Consider the following 13,944-nt stretch of genomic DNA (forward strand, 5'->3'; position numbering starts at 1 on the left):
TTTTTAGTAATTTAAATAGAAATAGAGTATCACCTCAACGGTTGGATCTTAGGTAAAAATAAATGATATTTTAGTAGTAAAATTAAACACTGTAACCAACTTAATTATTTAACAAAAAATTATTATTAACTTTTTTCTTTAAAAAATAATCAAATATTAAAAGAGCAATGATATATAACATGAAAAAGTTCCACATGAAACTAACATGACACATAGAACTGCATATCTATCATGGATGTGGGTCGACTGAAATTACAGTTGATCATGATGCAAAAAGATATTATCGCTGACTTTACCAAAATTCAAACCCTTACCCTTTTGGGTTGTAAATATAAAAATTTATTATTCAAAGGTACATTTAGTTTACGTGATAATATACCCATTATCTTTTTGAAGAGAGATTAAATGATACAATGAGATATAGCTGAGTTTTAATGATGAAATAATTTATAAAAATGATAAAAAATTTAAATTTCATCGACGTCGAACAATATCTCTAATTCAATTGTAACCAATTTCTTGATTTAAAAAATTAAAAAAATATGTTGATTTAAAAAATGTGTTAAATTTGACAAAATTGGATTTTTTTTTTATAATATTTTACATTTTCTATAATCATCCATTTGTGTGGCGGTGCGGTGTGGTCCGCCCAAGGAGGCAGCCAGGCTGGCCCCATGGCAGAGGGCACCGACGGCGGAGGAGGGGCGAAGGAGGCGAGCCGTGACTGGTCGGAGCTGACGTCAGTGTGCCTCACAAACGTGTTCCGCAGGCTTTCCTTGGAGGATCGCTGGAAGGGGGCGATGCTCGTCTGCCGATCTTGGCTCGTCGCTGCGCGCGATCCGTCCCTCTTCTCCTCTCTCGACCTTGAGCCTGCCTTCGAATTCGCCGGATCCGGACGCGTTGAATCCGCTGAGTGGTGGACGCCGGCGTTCCAACGGCGCGTCGACGCCATGCTTCACTCCGCTGCCGAGTGGGCGGACGGATCGATGCAGGAGATTCGAGTGCGCCACTGCTCCGACGAGGCGCTCTGCTTCGCTGCGGAAAGGTGAGTTAGTACTTTATCCTCCTCTTTTATTTTTTATTTTTCCAAATTAATAAGCTTTTGCTGTTAGATTTGAATTATTTTAAGCAAAAAACAGAATTTGGGGATTCTTGCATCTAAACTAACTAGCTGGTTTTCATAAAAGGATTTCATTTATTTATTTTCCTGTAAAATGATTGTTACTTTTGCGTATTAATGTCAAAGCATATTTTGTCACAATGATGCTTCATTGGATCAAAGTCACAGTGAAATCAAATTCCAAGTCTATGGAAGGATTGGAGTTTCAATGACTTTCAGCTAGGAATGCAATTCCATGTCTATTGGTATTTTGTTTAATTATGTTTGTACTTATTTTGAGCATGCAAGTGAAAGACAGTTGATCAAATATTGGCATAAGTCATACAGTTAAAAAAGTGGGTGGGAATTGGAAATCCTCTGTAAAATAATATGTAGGCAAAGCCAATAAGCATAAGAAAATTAAATCATACTCATGAATCTCAGAACTTCCTGAATTTTGGTATAATATGGAAGCAAACGTGCCTTGATCAATTCTTATTTTTGGTATCTAAGAATGAAAGCAGTCAAGGAAGATAGTTGTCTCTTTTCATCGTTGGCTTGATGATGTTTTGTTCCTATAATTTTTTGTGTACGTCAAGTAGGGATAGAGAGAGGATCCTTCCGTTGTATCACTGTAATGGCAATCTTCCAATAAAGTTAACAAGCATGTTTTAAATTTAATTATCTTATTAAATCATTTATTAAATATCATTTCGGGCATAATAAATTTTGTACTCAGAAAATTTTTCCAAGCATGTTGCCTCATTTTCTGTTCAGTTTTATTTCGGAGACTGCATATTTTCACACATATTTAGCCATATCTACAATTTCTATGCTTTTTCACTTTCAATGTTTTTCACTTGGCTAGTGAGTTTATCTCTATTATCTGTGCTATTGCCACTGACTCCTTTCAAGAATGATGGCCACAAAATTATTTTTCACCAACAAAAGATGGAATGTCCAGAGGTTGATTTATGTTCATACAAATTTAAGAAGCCGTGGCTTTTTGTGGCTCCTTTCGTAGGAGAGTTTTGTTTGGTTTCCTTTTATATAATCAATAGCTTCAAAATCAATAAAATACAAGTCTGAAACACTTAATATTTTCAGTATGATTTTATGTGGTGTCAGAATTCTGGTTTAAGTACTCTTTTTTTAAATTTATTTACAGAATTCTGGTAATACCTTGACCCATTATTATTTTTTAAATGAAAGCAATCAAGGAAGGTAATTTTTCTCTCTAGATATTTTTCTTGATGATGGAAGTTGTTTTTGTAATTTTTTTTCTATGTTTTGTATAGCAATTAAGTTTAGAGAGAGGATCCTTTCATTTATGAAGTTAACTGGTAACTTTTCATCAAAGTTACCTAGAGACATGTTCCAACTTTGGACATATTTCAACTCAATCCACTGTCCCTTTTTTAGCCAATATGATTTAAGTTTTTAAATTTAATTACCTTATTAAATCATTTATTAAATATCATGTGGGCATCTTTTGGAAGATGGAATTTCAGTTTCCAAGTATGCTGCTTTAGCAAATTCTCCTTCTCTTTTCAATTTTTATTTATTTAATTTGTTTTCTTCTGGACATTATGTATTTTTGCACATATTTAGCCATATTTAGAACTTGCATGTGTTTCTTGAACCTCATTGTGGGAGGGTACATTTGTTGTTTTTCCATGAGGTGTGAAGTCTATAAGATGAACAAACAAAAATAGAGGTTTCCAGAGCTAATACTTTCAAAATTCAGTAAGAAAGAACAGACGTGCTTGAAGAAGGTTAACAATCATTTTATTTGCTGAATCTCAATTATCTTCTGTCAATCCAATTGCAATTGGCTAATCTATCTTCCTATTGATTACAAATGAAAACTGAACAATAGTTGGTTAACTTAAACATTAGTTTTCATTTTAAGCCAGAGGCTGCTATTACCTGTCTTGCTCAAATATATTTTCAGATCACTGAATTTGCAGATCCTGTCAATAAAGAGTAGCCAGAGTGTAACTGATAAGTCAATGCTCAAGATTGCAACTTTCTGCCCCATGCTTATCGAATTGGACATAAGCAATTGCTATGAAATTTCATTCAAGTCGCTGGAGGTGATTGGGCAGAACTGCCATAACCTTAAAGTTTTCCGAAGGAACTTGTTGAACTGGCTTGACCCTTCACAGCATTCTGGTATAGTTCCCGATGACTACTTAAGAGCCTGTCCTCAAGATGGAGATAGAGAGGCTACAACCATCGCAAAGTTCATGCCAAAGTTGACACATGTTGAACTCCGTTTTTCTAAACTATCGGCTACCGGCCTCATTTCAGTTTCAGAGGGATGCCAAAACCTGGAATACTTAGATATCTTCGGATGTGCCAATTTGACAGGTAGAGGAATAGAGCAAGCGGCTGCCAATTTGAAGAATCTTAAGACTCTAATCAAACCAAACTTCTACATTCCAAGATCCCTGTTCCATACTGAAAGATATGGCCATTGGAGGTTGTATGATGAAAGGTTTCAGACAAATGTTTTCCAAATATAATCTTGTTTTGCTCGCATCATTCTCTCGTTATATTTGTATTCAGGCTCTTTTGTAACTTGTACAAAAACTTGTTCTCTGACGGGACTTGTGTTTGTTGTATTCTTGGAAACTTTTATTAACTAGTTAATGTCTAAGCTTTCTGTCAAGAGGATTAAATGTTTTCTTGGTATTCCGTAGATTTCTTCAATTGATCCAATCTCAATGAAGGCGATATAAAATCAATGTTGCTCCTGGAATATAATTAAATTGGTTAAGGCGAAGTAAAATTACAGAAGAAGATAAGGGTTTGAATCTCGATAAAATCGAGATAATATCCTCCTCCGTAGATAATGTTGCTCCTTGATCATGTTGATTAGTAAATTATTTCATATGTTTATTTAATGAATATTTTTTATGCCAGCCGATAAAAATAATTATTGATCATTGTAAGTGTTTTTTTATTATAAAAGTAAATTAAGAATGGGGTGCTCATATTTTAACTACTTTAAAAATACCTTTAGATTTTTATTATCTTTAAACTCCTCATATTTTTATAAGTGATATTAAAAAAATTATAATTTATTATTATCTATTTTTTATAATTATTGATTTATTTTTAATAATAGAAAGGGGTGAAATGACAATGTAGGAGATAAAATATTTATAGATATGCAACAGAGGGAAACTACAGGGACGTTTAAGAAAATAGTTAAAATATAGGAGGTATAATGAAATAGATAACGGGCGCATATCGCGTTATTAGCGATGTGCCGCACAGGGGAATCTTTATTTAACGAATTCCAAAGCCCTAATCCAAATGTCCGCTCTTTCTTCCTCCTACGATCCTCACTCTGGATCTGTGGTCTCCTCAAGGCCCATCTCCCTCTCGAAAGCGGCAGCCGTGTTCACCCGCTTCGCCGCCAACGAGAACGCTGCCCGCCGGGTGGTCGCCGCTTTCGTGCACCGCGCCGCCGCCGCGTTCGACGAGCTCGTTCTCTTCCACCGCGAGATATGCGCCGCTCGCCGGCGCTCTGAGCTCGAGAAGTCGTTGATAGAGGAGAGAGACGAGGAGGACGAGCGGAAGAAGAAGAAAAAGAAAAGGAGCAGAGATGAAGCGGAAGCTGGCGATGATAAACCCCAGAGAGCGCAGTCCAACGGAGATATTGGGAAAACCGGAAGAATTTGGCGAGAGCAAGAAATTTGGTGGAAAATGGCCAGCATCACGAAGATGCAGTGAAGTTAGCAGAGAATGAGAATACAGGGAAGAGCGTGAGGTCGAGCTCGGCGTGGGTGCATAGAAGGAGGCTTGTGAAGCCGAGCGCCACGAGCTTGCGGTGGATGACGGATCCGACGAGGCCCCTGTGGCCAGCGACGAATGCTTTCGCCGCGGTGTCGGAGAGGATAGAGGGCATCATCTCAGCGGCTTCCTTCGACTCCGCACCCATGGCAGCGAGGCGGATCGCCGGAGTCTGGCGGCGTCGGTGGTGATACTTGAGAGCAAGGGACGGTCATGCCAGCGACACGTGATCCGAAGAGATTGACGAAGACTAATTAATTTTTAGTTTTTAATATTAATATTAAACTAGAAGAAGAAGACGCCTAAGCAATAAATGGGCTCATTTGGATCTAAAGAGCCATTCGACAGCCCAAACACCAAAGGCTTCATTCATTGCAAAATCTTCGTCCAAGTTTTAAATAACAATTTAATAACAAAAACAAAAAAATGAATGCCCTAGTACTTAATAATCATCCAGAAAGGAGGCGAAAAGACAATTAATTGAAGCACATGCGTTGCCTTCCCTGTTGCTCGATATACCCCCATGTCTCGTCTTGAATGGTCTCGTCCCACGTACATTAATTGAGAGCAGAGCTTGGTTGCTGCTCAAAAGCCTTGGATGACGCCTGACCACCAGTAGTTCACCTTTCTCGGTACGTCCCTGCCCCGCGATGAGCTTGGTCACGGAGACAGAAGTGGCAGCACTTGAAGTTTTGATCCAAACTTTAAGCTGAAGCAACTGCAGGCGCCATCAATGGCGTAGAACATACATACAAGAAGTGCAGACAATGCCAGCGCGCCGCATTTAAGCGGCCACATGGTGGCCTGGCAGCAGGAGTGAGAAAAGATTGACGAATTCATGGCAGATATCAACAAAAAAGAAAAATAACCTTTCATAAGTGTTCTTGAGCATGATCAATCATATGACTGTGTTGATCTTCTGATATGTACATCATGCAGGTTTCTACTCTTCACTAATTGTCGTCGGCGCCATCGAATGCGATGGTGATCGTCGCCGGCAGCCAGTTCCCGGTGCTGTTTTCAGGCCTTCGGGCTGATCGGTCTCCTTTGATAGTGGATAGCCGGATGACTACGACCCCGGCATCCGTTTTCGAGTTGTTATTTCTCAGTTGCTTCAAGCTAGGGACCAAAACCCTGTCAGCCCAGTCCTCGAAATCTGCTCCCTCAAGCCATAAGCCAGCGACGATCCGATCGAGAGCGTCGTCGTCGATTCTTAGCGCACGCCCTTTGCCCATTACGGCAGCAAACTTCGCCGAAGTGGACTGCAGGACATTTCTTCTTAGCAAGCCGAAGTCTACTGGTTTGAATGTTATCGTCTCGTCGACTAAACTGGGCAATTCTGAGATTGATGGGGATGAGAACCTGCCCTTATCACATTCATGCTCGGTGGTGAGGTCACTGGAATTCCGGGATCCCTCCCCGCCCTCAGCATCTATTCCCATGGGTAAATTCAAATCGAGTGAAAGGTTGCTGCTGACCAGAGATTCCTTTCGCTGCTTAGCGCAGCATTGATCATCCTCGCGAAGCCAATCAGGACGACGCTTCGCAAGCTTGTCCCCGATCGAGAGCTCCAATCCCACCCCATAGTAAGCTGAATCCAATACCTTCTCCTCATGCTGAAGGAGGGAATCATACGAGCTCTTGAGATCTTCTGAAACCCAATCTGTGGTCAGGACGAAGATGACACTGCCTAAGCTGATTTCCCGGCCATGTGAATCGAGTAACCTGCCCCTCTCTATCCCCTGCCTAATTTTACCTTGAAATATCATGTCGGCTCGATCAATGTCCTCTAACACAATCACCGAGAACGGGTTCTGGCAAACTGCTTCTACGATTCGGTCTATAGGTGTTCTTCCCCGGTAACGAAAAGTAGACTGTTCATGATCACCTTCCGTGCAAGAAGAATGACTGACGAATGTTGGTCCGATCCCAAATATCAGTTCTGATAGAGCGCTTGCCATCTTCCGCTTTCCGACTTTGTCGGGCCCGATAAGAAGAAGCCAAATATCACCTTTAGTTCCAGTTTTCCGGCGTCTTCCATTGCCGGATTTGCATTGCAATACAGCAGTAGCCACAGCCAATGCTGCTTCTTGCTGGCAACTTACTTTGTCTGCAAGCCCCTTGAATAACCTCTTGAATGAATCGATATCAGAAATGCTAGAAACTTTAGGTCTCTGCTCATGAAAGATAGTATCTTGCATACGCTCATTGAAATCCTTTCGGCAATCGTTATGGGTGTCGGCCATGGATGAATTGCAGAGCTTCGAATTACCCAGGACAAGATCAGTCCTCACAGGAGCACAGGGAGGGGAAGAAGGATGTGCAGTCGTGCTCTGAGATAGTGATAACTCGAGCTTAGTCGTGCTCTGAGCAGTAGGATGTAGGCTGGAGCAAGTCGCACTCCATCTCTTCAATAGCTCCTCGGTGCTCTCTTTCAGTTGTCGCTCTTCCTCAGGCTACACAAGTGCAACACCCACAATGTTAATCTTAAAGAAGTAAGATGATCTTACGCGACAATGCATGAGCAAAATACGACATCAGTTAAACCTAATCACACCTTGAGAAGGGAAGATGATGATGGATTAGTGTTGCTTCCATTGTCAAGCATTGCAATCTGCAACCACTGAGGCATTGCTTGGCATGCCTCTGCTTTTGTTGAGGGCTTGTTGAACTCCGTACAGCCAAGAGTAGTTAATTCATGCTGATAGCTTGCTGAACATATAGGACAGAGGGCTGTGTTTTGCGAAGGGTTTGCGATCTCGGATGGTTGTTTCGAGGCGACAGTGCCTGTGCAGTTCATGGGTGATAATCTCTTCAGACTGTTGCTAAGGATGCCGTCGCCTCCAATCCTATACATAGAAGGGAAAGAAACGTAATCTTCATCAAAAAGATCTATCACTTCTGAAAGAAGAAAAAAAAAGTTTTTGTTCATGGATTCTAAAGAGTTTAAAAGGATTTCAGCTCATTCAGTTACAAGTGAACTCATCAACGGGAGAAACTTTGAATTCCAGTGCTGCTCTGTTTTTCTTTGCCTTCATTGAAATTGAAACATTAAAAGAAGTTCCTCCATTAAACAAGATGAAACTTTCAGGTTAAATTGTTTTCCTAGAAGAATAGTCCTTCTTCATCAATGAATTTCCAGATATAGCAAACATGAAAATTAATGGCTTTCCCATGCGCGCGTACAGAAATTGAGCTGAGGGGGGAAAAAATCTCACCTTGGGAACGTATTGGTGATGGAAGAACTTGGCGCTATCGGCACCGGCTGGAGATCCCAATCGTTCTCCATGGTTGGGTGGTGGATTTGGCACCGGAGGTAGGTTTCACACGACGCAGTCCCGATCAACCACACTTGATCACCTTTCTGGAACGTTTTCAAGAGCTTTCCGATCTCCTCGGTCAATGACTGGCTGGCATCGGAGACGCCATGGCTCTCCACTAGCCATTTGAGGTCTCCCAGATGGATGATCATTCCATTGTGGCCGCTGATCATGGAATCGAACGAGCTGCTGAGCTCTCTAATGATTTGAGAAAGATTGTGTGAGGAGGCCGTGGCGATTTCCTTTGGAAAGGGAAGGACTTGGGCGTTGAGCAGGTGCGGCGGCGCGTCTCCGGAGCGAATCCCCTGCAACACTTCTCTCATCACGACGTCGGCGTTGGAGTCTCCGACGAGGATTGGATTTCGATTCTTGAGTCGGGAGAGGACATCGAGCACCCGCTTTACTTCCTCCGTGCGGACCTGTTCGCCGTTGCCGCTGCAGCCGCCGCTGTCGTGGTGCTGGTACAGGCGAGGGTTTATGTAGAGGCTGTGGCAGGGGGAGCTCGGTTGGTTAGACTTAGGCCGCTTATGATACGAGAGGCAGCTGGAGGAGAAGTGCCAGTGGCAAAGGAAGCGATGGATCGGGCGGAAGCAGTGGTCGTGGTAGAGGCGGATGATGGGAGAGATTGCTCGATAGCGATCTTGACGGCGACAGAGGAGAAGCTGGCCTCTCGCATGACCCGACTGACGGAGGGATCGTCGAGTATCGATATGAGGAGCTGCTCCAGCTCGACCTTGACGGCGAGGAGCGGCTGCTGCTGTTGCTCGGGACACCCGCGGCGCTGGTTCGCCTGCGCGCGCTTGAGCGCCGCCATGAGCGCGTTGGATATGGGCGGCTCGACGCCTGCTCCCCCGCCTGGAAGGCGGTCCAGGGCGACAGAGAAACAGAGTTCGAGGGCGCGGCACTGCAGCGGGTGGGAAGACTGCGGGTGGGAGCGGACGCACGCCTGGCGGAGCAGCCCGGAGGGCGTGGCCAGGAGGGTGGCGGCGACGTGGAGTGGCGTCGTCTGCCCGTGGCTCCGCCTAGCCGCCTCCGAGATGGATCGCGTCAGGACGCTCGCGGCCTCCGGCGTCAGCGTCTGCTGGATCGTACTCAACACCGTCCTCATCTTGCTTTGCTCCTCCTTTCTAACGGATCAAGCATCACAAACACTTCTTCTCCGCCCAAAAAATCTCCCTTTTATCGACTCAAAAGCACCACTTTTCCTCTTCTCCTGGCCGGATTGATCTTAATTGATCAAAAAGAAATCCACCTGGTGAAGAACTTTCATCAGAAAAAGCAATTCCTCTCACCAAAACAAGCCACCACCGTACCACAGCAACTGATACAAAAGAATTAAAAAAACAAACAAAGCACCACCTCGCAGGAACAGAGGAACGGAGAGAGATTAAAGAAAGCAACAAGGGAAAAGGCAAAGTTCCAATTTTTATCTTTCCTCTCGAGAGGCTGTGGAGCGAGGAGGAGGAGGGAGGCGAACAGAATCTTCTGCTCTGCGAAGGGATCAAGGGAGAGAGAAAGCTAGGCTTTTGAGACGGAGATTAGAGTTGGCTTCTCGCAGGACAAAACAAAAAAAACTCCCTTTTTCTCCTCAGGCTTCACCTCCTCTGCTCGATAAAGTAGCGCCCACCTCTCTCTCTCCTCCTTTTCCTCCTGATGAATTGCTTCCTTTCCATCTGATTTTGTTCCTTTCGTCTTGAGTTCTTGTCTTCTTTTGGGTTTGTTTATTTATTCGCAGGAGCTGCGGATTGGACGGGTATGGTTTCTTCCTCCCCCATTCCTCTTTTTCTCGCCATCCTCTTCGACCACTGCTGAAATTTATCATCGATCGCCATCGCTTAGCGAACTCGATCTCGGCAATTGTTACTCGTTTCCACCTAATTTTGTCCCGTGAACAATCAATCCAGCAGTTGAGTTGCAGCATTCAATGACTGTTGCGGAATAATAATAATTTTCTCCACTTCTTTTGAGGGCCGGCAGGCCAAGCGCAAGGAAATCATCACCGCCATTATTATTCCTCCTTCCTCTCAGTTCCTACAACATGACGACGCCCGCGCACGCGCTGCTCTCTTCTGCTCTCTGCTTTCCCTTTCTCTTTCTCTTTCTCCGCTCCTTCCGCCGTAGCTTTTACGTGTTCATCAAGTGAGTGGTTTGGCAGATAAAGCTCGCAGTGGAGTTACGTGCAACGCCAAAAAGCGCTTTCGAATTCTTTATTATCAGCTAGCCATCATTTTTTTCCCCCTTTTAAAATAAATATCCTAATTTTTCAAATAAAAAAAATATAGGTATTATTAGATCGTATTTCTTAAAATAAATAAATAACAGAAAAAGGTAATTTAAAAAAAAAGTAATAAATGAAACTTTTGGACGTGCACTTTTCGTACCCATAAATGCAGTGCTCCATCTACCAAAATAAGTGAGCTATAAATAAATGAAATGAAATAAAATAAAATAAAATATTCGGGGAGAATAATTCACTGCAAAACAAATAAATTAATATTTAAAAAAAAACTTCACGGCGTCTGCTGTCGCATTGAATTCCAACTTTACGCCCGCCAATCCAATTCCCAAAATATATTTAATTAATTAGCTAAACCCGCACCACATGTATCCTGAATTTATACGCATAAACCCTAAATTATAAATTAAATGAAGGCATTCATTTTCTCGAATTAAATTAAATGAACGTGCACAGTTCGATGACTAATAATTAAATAATAATAATAATAATAATAATATCTGCTAAAATTATCAGATGATGACAAGAATCAAAATTTACTTTCACTCTAAAAGAAGTGCTTCCTTCCACTTTGGCCCTTCCTTTTTTCTTCCCTTTTCGAATAAGAAAGCAAAGCACCATGAAAGTGGATCTTCTTTTGGAGATTTCAATATGCATACGCAGCTTTTGGACGTAAAAGAAAACTGACATGATGGACCATGCACTTCCTTTTCCCTCGGCTTTGTAATTCCACAGAGGACGTACACGACATGAACACGTCCCTACTTGCAAGCTAAACTATTATATTACAAGTGATGGATTGCTAGCTAGCTCGGTATATCCATAAAGCTACCTTCCTAGTTGATGAAAATGCATGCCACGAGATCAAAAGGTGCATCATTATCTTCGAGCATTGAGTGTGCCCTAACCCTAATGCATGCATGCAAGCATGCAACATGGTATAGTGTGTGTGTATATATATATATATATATATATTCATACTACTTTATGGGAGTTAACTTAAAGCAAGCAATTGCAGGCCACCTTTCTGCGGTTGCTGTCAGGTCCAAAAAGCTCTGTTCTCCCCCTTTTTCTTAAATTTTCAGTAACTGGATTGAAAGCATGCATACTGCAAAAGCAAGCAGGTGTGTCGTCAAAAGGACCCCTTTTAATTAATTTGCTTGTTTTATAGCATTTATTTATTTATATTTATTGCCAATCTGATTTGGATCCGGGTGTCAATTAATGATCGTATATAGAGAGAGCTGAATTAACAGTCAAATTTGTAGGACGTACGTCCCTTGTTTTCAGTTTCTTTTAAGCTTCCTATTGTTTGATTGGAATAACTAAATCAATCTGATCGATGATATTTTCTGTATCTTAAGAAGGAACTAGCTAGAGCTCATTCAAATTTGAGAAGAAGATGCATGCGTGGCAGGCTCTTCTTCTCCCTCTCTTAATTTCAGTGCGTCAGGTCATAAACAGCACTAACTTAATGGATAGCTGCTGCAGGAAGCTTTAACTGCGCGGGATAATCGCACAAAAGCTTGCGAGCGTACAGCCGCACCAGCAAGATGCCCTACGGCCATGCACCATGCACGTAGACGCAGTGACTGCTCTTGAATACACTGGCCGTACCGACGTTCTCGGTTCTTGCATGCTGCACGCACCTCTCATGATTACAAGCAGGCCTCCCGCGTGTCCACGTACATCTCTCTTCTCCTTACTCGTCGCTCCACGTTGCATGCATGCAGCAGAGTCGTCGACTTTTCGTACCTGTGCACGCATAAAGAAGAAAGAACGAATTAAAGGCCAAGGGCAAGGATACAGGGTATACTTATATATATATGCAGGTATTGCAGCAGGGGTCAAGTCAGGGACCATATATAATATAAAGCATGCATTAAGGGCGTCTTTATGATCCTAGAGAGAGTCAGACGTCTATAGACATGTCAATATATATGTTCAATGAAACAATCTTTGAATTGTATATATCTTTTCTGAATCTATATAGTGTGTGGCCAGTAGATTTTATTTAACACTGACTATTGATAGCTTTTAAGATTATACACAGTGCGTGGCCATCAGTATTTTATTTATTCAGATGGACTTATCCACCATTAGCTATGGTAATTAGCCAACTCACTCATGATTAAAGAGTACTAATTAAGATTTTCTTTATTCTTAAGAAGGAAAAAAAAACAAAAATAGACAAGCACTAGCCCGAAACATTATTGATTAATTGATCAATTATCCTCTTCTTGTCAGAATGCCATAGAGATTGACCTTCTTGTTTCTAACTATTCTTAATTTGTGACATGAACTTGACAAAAAATATATTAGTATTCTGAAATAAAGTAAGAACATAGCTCTGGATATATATATATAAGAAAATAGCCTATCCAGCAAAGTTTTAGGACTGGTGGTTTAAGGACAAAATGCCTTAGCAAGATCAGTGTTAATGATCATTAACTAGTCTTCCAATGACTAAACAACCTACTCATTCTAAACACTCAGCTATCAAAAACTTGACACGTACCTCCTTCAAGATGCATAAATATATACAAGGCAGATGCCTCACTAGCTCATTTGCAAGTTCCCATAGACTGTAGCTAGAAATGGGAAAGATGAAGTGTAGAGATGGCACCTTATTTGACACACGGTTGAGGGTCAATTCATGCCCCTCCCAAATTGAGGATCAAAACTGAATTGGAATCATCTGTTTCATTGTCTTCTTCACGTCGTCTCGTGCTGCATTCCACTCCAAATATCGATATGGATATAGATATAGATGTAGATATAGTTTAGTGCATAACTCTAGTTGCACAATTAGAAAAAATGGCACAACAAATATCTTAATTTGCAAATAAATGAAGGGTTATATATGTACTCTTTTGGATGACGAGAAGAAATTATTATTTCTTTATTTGCCTACCAGGATCGATTATTGCTTTGCAAATATACATTTGGATGATTTAGAAAAGATATAATTTTAATATACTTTTTTTATCATGCCACTGTAAATATCACATGAACTTCCACAATCCACACTTGCTCAATTCAACTCGCTCTTTTCTCCTCGTAGTGAACAGCTATGACCGGCGCAGGTTTCCACTCCCTCTCGGGGGAAGCGCCGAGCACGCCTCCCGGCGGCGGAGACCACTCGCCGTGGAAGTCGCCGGTGCCCTACCTCTTCGGTGGCCTGGCGGCGATGCTCGGCCTCATCGTCTTCGCTCTCCTCGTCCTGGCCTGCTCCTACTGGGGCCTCTCCCCCTTCCTCGACCCCGCCGAGACTGGCGAGCAGCACGAGGAAGGGAAGCCCAGCGACGACGGCGGCGCCTCCCCCGCCGCCCTGGAGGACGGCCGCCTCCTCGTCATCATGGCCGGCGACCTCGCGCCCAGCTTCATCGCCGTCCCCATGCCTGCGGCGGCCCTTGGCCACGACGGAGGCTGCGGCGAGTGCTAGCTAGGGCCCAACAAACCGACCTGGAAGGCGGCCGGAGAGA

General features: G+C 42.5%; 2 protein-coding genes and 1 pseudogene across 2 annotated transcripts; 2 read left to right on the top strand and 1 right to left on the bottom strand.

Annotated features, from left to right (window-relative positions):
* Nucleotides 1–650: 650 nt before the first annotated feature.
* Nucleotides 651–3,773, top strand: LOC141838784 (F-box protein SKIP1-like). Its single transcript, XM_074726365.1, has 2 exons — nucleotides 651–1,045; nucleotides 3,054–3,773. The coding sequence occupies exons 1-2, from the start codon at nucleotides 675–677 to the stop codon at nucleotides 3,625–3,627; spliced, it is 945 nt and encodes a 314-aa protein (XP_074582466.1). The 5' UTR covers nucleotides 651–674; the 3' UTR covers nucleotides 3,628–3,773.
* A 1,976-nt stretch (nucleotides 3,774–5,749) lies between these two features.
* Nucleotides 5,750–10,231, bottom strand: LOC141842394 (protein SMAX1-like; annotated as a pseudogene).
* A 3,301-nt stretch (nucleotides 10,232–13,532) lies between these two features.
* LOC141826010 (protein GLUTAMINE DUMPER 3-like) lies at nucleotides 13,533–13,904 on the top strand. Its single transcript, XM_074713271.1, has one exon. The coding sequence runs from the start codon at nucleotides 13,533–13,535 to the stop codon at nucleotides 13,902–13,904; it is 372 nt and encodes a 123-aa protein (XP_074569372.1).
* Nucleotides 13,905–13,944: the final 40 nt, after the last annotated feature.

This window comes from Curcuma longa, chromosome 1 (genome assembly GCF_044706935.1).
Source record: "Curcuma longa cultivar G26 ecotype Majalengka, Jawa Barat chromosome 1, ITB_CL_G26_1.1, whole genome shotgun sequence".
Lineage (NCBI taxonomy): Eukaryota > Viridiplantae > Streptophyta > Magnoliopsida > Zingiberales > Zingiberaceae > Curcuma > Curcuma longa.

What these genes read in the sequence shown, in the direction of transcription:
- LOC141826010 (XM_074713271.1), top strand. Translation starts at nt 13,533, where the DNA reads ATGACCGGCGCAGGTTTCCACTCCCTCTCGGGGGAAGCGCCGAGCACG.
- LOC141838784 (XM_074726365.1), top strand. Translation starts at nt 675, where the DNA reads ATGGCAGAGGGCACCGACGGCGGAGGAGGGGCGAAGGAGGCGAGCCGT. An exon ending in CTCTGCTTCGCTGCGGAAAG is followed by an intron (nt 1,046 to 3,053) that starts GTGAGTTAGTAC and finishes ATATATTTTCAG; the next exon opens with ATCACTGAATTTGCAGATCC.